The 8,558-nt window shown below is 39.8% G+C and overlaps 1 protein-coding gene across 1 annotated transcript in view; it reads left to right on the top strand.

Moving 5' to 3' along the window:
• The first annotated feature begins 2,189 nt into the window (after positions 1–2,189).
• Positions 2,190–8,558, top strand: part of DUSP22 (dual specificity phosphatase 22) — a 54,309-nt gene continuing 47,940 nt past the window's right edge. The window contains exons 1-2 of the mRNA XM_027682761.1: positions 2,190–2,255; positions 4,209–4,357. Coding sequence (XP_027538562.1) covers positions 4,265–4,357 — 93 coding nt within the window. The 5' untranslated portion in view covers positions 2,190–2,255; positions 4,209–4,264. The remainder of the gene's footprint in view (positions 2,256–4,208; positions 4,358–8,558) is intronic.

Here is an 8,558-nt window from a genome sequence, read left to right as displayed (position 1 = left end):
CTGCTCAAGGCAAGGCAGAACTACTTTATTATCAGAGCTACTTTTGTGCCAGGGGGCCACAAAATAATGAAACAGTAGCGTGAATGTCACAAGTGCAGAACAAGCATGCAAAGCATGTAGCAGGCTCACAGCTAAACAGCATTCTGGATGTTTATTCAACTGCTAAGTAAAATTTATAAGTAGTAGATTTCAGGCCCTAGAAGAGACTTGCACCTGGTGTAAGTTTAAATTACCTGCTGGAGTGTGCGTCAGTTCCTTACAAGTTTGTGCATCTGGACTTCACTGTCAAAGGATCAGTGAGTGTAGTAGTGTTTCGAGGTCAAAATCCAGTCAAGCTGATGTTTGGATGCAGCTAAGGTGGGTACTTGGTTTCAGGAACTGGATAGTTTTCTTCTGTTTCTTAATCTAGAATTAACTTCAAGGCCTGTCTTCCATTTCCAAGTAGTGTAGTGCTTCTGACTTTGCTGCTGCCCACACAACTGTCATTTCTCCTGCATTTTTGCTGAAACAGCAACTTTCTCTCTGGTCAGCCACCAAACTAACATCATGGTAGGGTCACTGAAGGCTCGCTAAAAAGAAATCTTATCTAAAGACAGGAAGAGCCAAAGGCCAGTTTAAATGTGACATTGTTCTGAAGTCACCATGGAAGAATTTCACCTCCTGTAGGAACAACTGACATCATCACTTGCATTGAACAAAGGGGTTTCCCTGGATTTTCTCTCTGTGCAGCTAGTAGGTGTGACCAGCTAAAGGAGGTGAGATTTGATTCAGTTCTTTGTGAAAAAGTTCAGTCTTTTGCAGCAAGGATTTCCATGCCTTGACTCAGTGTATATAGGAGCATGCCCTTTGTTTCACGTTATATTCCAGTCACTCTGAAAGTGATGAGTTTGAATAGAAAATATGAAGGCACGTTATATGGTATTCTGAAGAAAAAATTCAGGAAGGAAAGAAGCCATCACAAGCTTTAGAGATCTGGTTGGATTTATGCTATCATGTACATGAAAATAAGTATATTTATGATGGGAAACACTGAAGATGACAAAGGTGAAACCCCATCACTGGAAACATTTTACAGAGTAGAACTGCCCTTGAGACGTTAATTCATAAAGCTGAACAATGCCTTCAGTGAGCTCAATGAGCAGTAGATACTGCTGTATGTAAAAGATCCTTATTTTGAGTCAAAGTTGAAGAACAAAGGCACAGTTGTGTCTGGTCAGACTGGTCAGCTGGCATGTCCAATGGTAGCTGAGAGCAGATGCCTAGGGGGGAATCAGAAGGTAAGGTAAGAATATAGTGTAACTTTTCCAGAGTCGTCTTCTGGCCTTCAATAATGTGTAGCTCATGGACTTCCATTGCTAAAGGATTTCCTATTTAGTGATCCTTTATGGATTTTTCCAGTTGCTTATTGAGCCCATGCAACACCTTTTTACATACACACTTGTGCAGCAAGGATTTCCAAAGTTTAGCTCGATGTATAAAGGACCACTTCCTGTGTTCCAGCCTGCTCTGTGCAGGTTTTATCTAATGCCCCTTAGCTCTGGCATTGGAAAAGAGACTAGGGACAGCCATTGCCCATTCGCTTTTCCTATGGCACCTAGTTTAATAGATCTCTAAACATATCCTTTGTCAGCCATCTTTTTTGCACAATGGAGTCTTCTAAGTCCATGTCTTACAGAGCCACATGTGATATGTGTACCTGTGAATTATTCTCAAGCTCCAAAGCTTCCAATTGAACAGGTGGTTTGGAAGGAAGATTTGAGATCTGGTTTTCCCCTCAGAAAATACTGATTAATTTTAAATAATATATTATTTTCATTGAAAATTATTAATTTGGTGGTAAAAACATTAAAGATTTAACAATACTCATTTTCATTTTTCTTCATCCCACTGCTTCCCATAAGCCGGTTTAGAAAGAAGATATTTTTCTTTACTTAAAAGATCAACTTTATTTTTATACTGGAAACAGTTTATCCAGAAAAATACAGGCACTCCTCTGGGAAAAAAGGTCCAAAATCAAACTCCTCTCCGTGGTTGCTTTCATTCTCAGTGGGTGAAGTGCAGATTCTTGGAGGGCAGAATTGAAGGTAAAAGGCAGACTTTCAGAAAAAGGAAAGCAAGCATTCACTTGTAACTAGTGTTTGACCCATCTACTCTTCATGGTTTTTTCTTCTGCCATTTGATCTCTAGAGAGTGGAAGATAGTAAGGCTTGGAGCTGTGATGTGCAAGCAAGAAGGGGACTGGGAGGAGTGGTGAGGTAACTGAGGGACAAAGATTAAGGGGAAGGATAAAAGCGGAGTTGAATAAATATGTATGGCAGAAACAGGGTAATCTTGCTTCTACATATTCAGAAAACCTGTTCTTTGGCTGTTGTATTGAGTAATGATTCATCACTGCAACACAATAAAGAAAACAAATTTACACTTTCTTTCTCGTTTCACATGGGCAGAGGAAAACAGCTTCTCGATTTTAAGATTTAGCGTCAAAGTTTTCAGTAGAGAATCAAGTATGGATTGAAGGTGCCAGACTGCCAAGTACGCCAGAAGGTGCACAGAGACCGAAATCCTCTGTGTAACCACAGAAAGGCTCAGAGGCAGCAGCCTGTAGACTGTAGACTTCCCAAACATCGACATACAGTAGTCTTGTTCTAAGGGGATCTTTCCTTCCCTTTCTCCCTCCCTCCTTCCCTAGTACTAGAAATGGTTGAATGACCTCTTGAAAAATTGGTTGAATGACTTGTTGAAAACCTTTCAGACTTAGGGGCAAGGGATACAGGTCTGTTGATTTCAATGAATGTTGCACTTGAGGGACTGGAGCTAGCTGACAGTCACTTTTTGGTTTCCAATAGAACATAAACTACATTGAGGTTTTCTGAACACAGAGACATGTAGTAGTTTGATTTGATTCAGCAAAATCAACCCTTTTTATGAACATTCTATTCTGAATTCCTCTTATGGTCAGAGAAGCTCTAAATGTGCAGCACGGACAGGATGTTGTAGCTTCTGTTCCTCAAAAGTCGGTGCTTTGCCTTGTTCTGTTTCCTGATGAACTGCAGAAAACATTATTTCCTGTCACTTGTGTTCTAAAATAACCCCCACTGTCAGAATGAATAAATAAAAAGAGGTCTGCTTGTTTCAGACAGCATCCTGCTGCTACATAGACTGTCCACCGAAATGTCAAATGGAAACACTTTTCTTCTGTAGCATCACTCCCACAGGTGCCAGTGAAGGAGGCTTCAGCAAGGAAAGGATGGAAGATCCAGTGGAACAGCTGCTAGCTACCTGCTTTGTGAAGTTTTTTTCCCTTGAGCTTTTTGGGATTGGTATTTCAACCAGTATAACCTATTGCCATCAGGACTAGCACCAGCTCTGCTGCTCAGCTGTGAGTTGTAACAACATACATAACAGAGATATAGTCTTGGGAAAGTCAGAGCAGCAACTACCCACTGCGGGGAATGTGTATCCCAATACCTACAGCTTCCGCTAGCCCTTCTCCTTCTTACATCCTTTCTGCTGAAAAAGACAGCACACAAAGAGACATGGAGAAAAGTTAACTTGCTCATCTCTTTATATTGCTTCTCTGTTTCCTGTATTGAAGGGGCCAACATATTTGGTTAATATAGATGCTAGCCTTTTGCAAATGCATTTGTCATAATCCTGATGACCCCACTATGTGGAATGCAGGTGAATCTGGTGAAGATGTTTAGATTCATGCACTGTGTTTGTGAACTTCTTCAAGTTTGGAAAGTCTGCTGTTGTTCTTTAGCTTCGGCTTTTCGATCATGTTTTCTGGGCACTAAATCTCTGGAAACACTTCCAGAAAAAGGGATCTTGTGGTTCACCTGCCTGATCTATTTTTTGAAAGCAGGTTTGCTCTAGTAGCTTTTGACTTTGGTATTTTTTTCCTACTGTGATATTATATGTTCAGGCCTTTAGAAAACCTGGTGCCATTAAGCCACTGCCATCCTATTGTTCTGTGGTGCTTCCAATTTGCATGGAAAATTATTCATGTTAATAACTCTCCATTGTTCATGTCTTATCTTCCTAAGTCATGTCAGAGAGCTACACAGTACAAGCCCTCCTGTCAAAAGGCTTCTTTACGCTTAAAGGCATGAAGGGATTTGCCTGAAGTGAATTCAGATGAATTAAAGGTTTTAGAGACTTAAGTAAAATCACACAGAATTCTTAAGATTTTCTTAATTTCTCCTCAGGTCATGTTGTCCACCTGTGCCTCTGCTAGCAGTCTTTGACCCAAATACTTCTGCCTATGCTACTGCCAAGCCTTGTTGTGTTTCAAAGGAAGACTGACTATTGTTTTGCATGGCGATGGAAGGCATTCAGCTCACAGTGTGACAGAAAGGTACTTTTTCAGCTGTGGTGGAGTTAGGATATTGATTACAGATATCACTTGAATTCAGCAAACAATATTTGCCTACCCTTGCCTTTGCTGCAAAGGGGTATGCCTGTTCCTAAAAACTGTGAGGATAATTGCTGGTCAAGTAAAGTTACTGAAGCCTTTAGATTCATTGCCATTTTCCCCCATTTGTATACATAAGGTAATGTTCTGGATAAAAAAAACATGGGTTTTAGAAGTTAGGTTCATGAGCATGTTTTCTTAATCTTCAAAAACTGCTAACATGCTCATATTACAAGAAAAAAGTTAATGTTTGATGGATATAATCCAAACTACAAAACTATATACTAATATAAGATGCAGTGACTTTTATGTAACTGCAGAAAATTGTAAAAACATGTTAAAAAAACATTAAAGCATCTTTTCAGTTGCTGTTTAAAACCACTCTTGTTTCTCAGTTTTTAAGCACTATCACTCAGCACTAGTTTTGCTTCCTAATGTTGATTTGCTTTAAGCTGAGCTTTTGTTTCACAAACTTTGTGAAACACACCTGTTTAAACACTTTGGCAATATGGAGCAAACCTGAAAATGGCTCAGTATCTATTATTTCATAACTGAAACCCAGTCAGGTTTCTTTTGTATTTTAGTATGATATTGTAAGCCACACAGGAAACCTACCTTCATTTCTATAGTGACTTATTCTAGAATATTTGTTCAGATATTATCAACTATATTATATATTAAAATTACTCAGTGTTGGCACCACTCCTAAAGACAAGTCCATGTACATGCATTATAGCTCTATTCGGATATTAAAAGAGTATAAAATGAGTTTCATTTTCTGACAGATGACAAATAAAGTAACCATCAAAGCAAGTGGAATAATAATCAAATGAAAAAAGACACTGTGAAATTTCCTGAAATGTCTTCTCTCTTTGTTTACAAAAATATAGGTCAAGTGAATATTATATGACAAATGGTGTTCCTTTTCCTACTGAAGTCAATTACTGAGCTACATTAGTTCACTGACAGCATGAGCTGTTCCTGTTAAGCAGTATGTGCCTTCATGGACTTCAGTGTAAATTTGCATTACCCTACCCAGGTCTTACTAGAGTTTGACTATTGCATTCCCTCCTGGTGGGTTTGACTTTTCGTGAACAAAGTACAACTGTCTACAATGAAGAGACAAAAATATTTTTGCTTACAGAACCAGGTTCAAAGACATGAGTAAATGAAACATACTTAGTAATTCTACTAATAAGCTGAACATTCAGCCCATGTTATCAGCATTGCCAGATGGATTTCAGTGGAAATATGCTGCTTTTTCATAAGTAGTGCTCTGGAAGACTACACAGTTTTCTCAGGTTAAGGGGGAGTTTAGACATAAGGAGGACTGAAAACTTTCTGGTCTCAGAGACAAACACATCTCCTTTCTTTCCACTCTTCTCCACATTCCAATTTCCCTCAGAATTTGTATAATGGCATTTTTCAGGAACCTTTTCACAGTATTACCCAAACCTCAAAAGACTCATTAAAAAGCCTTACCTTGAAAGAAGGTCCTTTTTTGAGTTAGTAACTGGTTTGAAGATGAAAAGCAAAGGTGGAAGCTACTGATCATTTTTCACAATTAAAGGAAGTCGCAAGAGGAAGGCAGGCACAGGAGTCAGTGCCAGGTCCAGCATTGTCCAACACATTCACAAATGGGCTGGAGAAGATGGTGGATAGCCAAAGTAGCTGATGATAAAAAGTTGTTTCAGTAGTCCAAAACAAAAGCTGCCTGAGAAAGTAGCACAGGGATCTTACATTATGAACTGACTGGGTAGTAAAATGGCACAGAAAATATAATGCTGATAAAATACAAAAGAGTGCATATGGGAAAAATACAGCCCTTAGAAATGCAAACAGTCCTGAACGAGCACTTGTCACTCAAGAAAGAGATCTTGGAGTCACTGTAAATATTAACATAAAAACACCAGCTTAATATTCAGGGATGGGGTGTGTCCTTGGCTCATAAACTTGACCTGCTGGTTGCCAGAAACTGGAAGATATAAAAGGAAAAGGAACCCCGCTCTGTACTCACCCTGTTTCTCATAGGTATCCTCTACTTGCCACTGTTGAGAGAAGATGTGGAGCTCTATGGATCCTTGCTAAGACCTGGAACAGCTGCTCTTCTATTCTTATGTAAAATTAATGGTTTGAGAGAGTAGATCTAACCTGGAGTCACAAAGGAAAGTGAAACTATTGAGAAGTATACAACCTTCACCAATGTGTCAAGTCCCAGACAAAGGACCAAAGGATCAGAACAAAAAAAAAAAAGCCTCAGAAGAGACCACAGTGAGACCGTGAATTAACCCTTGACAGCTTAGAAGCTTACAGGGTGTTCTGGTGCTTTAGCGCAGGGGTTGACCAGGAGTCTAAAATATCACAATAAAACATCACAGAAACACCTGAAGAGCTCAGAGACAGATGTGAGCATTATCTCCTGCAACTGCGAGGTGTCCAGTAGCAGCAGAAAGTGAAAGACATCGGCTTAGAGAACAGAGTGTATACAAAGAAGGTAATATCATCAGTTCCAGTAGTTCTTCTCTTGGAAGGAGACAATGGTTGAAAAGAAAACCAATGAGCTGTCAATCTCAAAGCAGACATTACCCATCCCATACCAGTAGTTCTTATCTCCTCTGACACAACTTTACTGGTGACTGCGCCTGTTGTGCTGAACAAGGCATATGGGATATTATAATGTCTGAAAATATCTTTAGTTTAATACCTTGAATTTACACCATGGGCATCGGGTGTTAATCTGTACTTAACTGAGCCACATCAGTGGAATGGTTTTCAGCATTTGCTCAGGAGACACAGTGCTCAGCAGGAGATGATGTTAGAACAGTGATTTGCAAACAGCAGGATGTGAAGTCCTGGCATTGTTACTGCTTCCTGAGTTTGACATGATTCACATCCCCAAAGGTATTTAATTGTTGTTGAGAGAAGTTGCAATTATACTGATCCACGGTGTCTCAGGTGGCTATATATTTAGAGAGAAAACACATTTTTTATTATAACTAACAGAAGGCAGGCAGACAGCAAGAGGCAATGAGTTTGCTGCTTAACCTGAGAACAACTTAGGGGTTTACACCTACACAGTCTAAGAGGCATGTTTCTTTCCTGTAAGCATGCTCTGTGCTCTGCTTCCCACTCATCTTCTGTTCTCAGCTGTGCTATGGACTACTCCCAGCCCACTGAAGTGTCCTGGACATGCAGAATCCCAGATGCACCGGAGAAATACTGCCAGACTTTCTAGGTAATCATGTGGCTTGGAAGGACCCTGTTGCCACAGTCAGACAGACAACTGCAACAGGCCAAAATAATGAAACCAAGTGAAAACTCTGCAAGAAAAATCAAGCAACTGACTCTGGACGATAATATTATTGTATCAAGAGTGAGCCACCAGGAAAAGTAACAGTGCAAGCCCCTCAAAGACTAACTGAAGGTTCTTGGAGAATGTAGTGAATATGTTGGACATATAAGTATTTGGATTATGTTTTTCATATGTGGTATTTAAGGGCTAGTATCTTAGATTTTAGCCAAGAAAATGTAATATGGAATTAAGAACTGTAGCTTTAACTGTTTTCAAATTTTCAAACACAGGAGATCTTAAAACATACCCCATTAAGGAAAAGCTATTGGGAAAATGTCAACAAAATAAAGATCTCTGCCCAGCACTTTGGCTGTAGGCAGGCCATGATTACTGAAAACCACATTTTACAATGGGTATCGTGATGGTGGAGGATGGGGAACTACCTCCTGGCACTGACCACTGCTACTTCTGCAGCTGGTTCAAAGATTCCTGCTGATTTTGGGGGGATCAAGACCTAACGGTTCTCAACTGATGGCTGAACATCTCAATTATGTTCATCAGGTTTCAGGGGATACATCAAAATCTGACCTCTTTCTACTCTGAATGGTTTTCATGGACCAATGTATAATGATCTATGGGCTTCCTCCACAGAGGTGTTGTGAAGGCTGTGTGTGTTCCCCAGCATTACATGTATATGCCCTGGAAGGGAGAGGTTAGGTTACTATAGCATTATTTTTCCATTTGAGGACACTTTGGCATGTGCCCAGAGAGAGGAATACATGCTTAGCTTATCAAGAGAACACATTTGGATATTTTCACTCACACTCAGCAATGGACTATTCTTAGTAACTA

Source organism: Neopelma chrysocephalum, unplaced genomic scaffold, assembly GCF_003984885.1.
Source record: "Neopelma chrysocephalum unplaced genomic scaffold, ASM398488v2 Primary Assembly neopelma1_22b, whole genome shotgun sequence".
NCBI classification, from domain to species: domain Eukaryota; kingdom Metazoa; phylum Chordata; class Aves; order Passeriformes; family Pipridae; genus Neopelma; species Neopelma chrysocephalum.
Note: the sequence above shows the minus strand (reverse complement) of the source record. Positions and strands in the feature narration are given on the sequence as shown.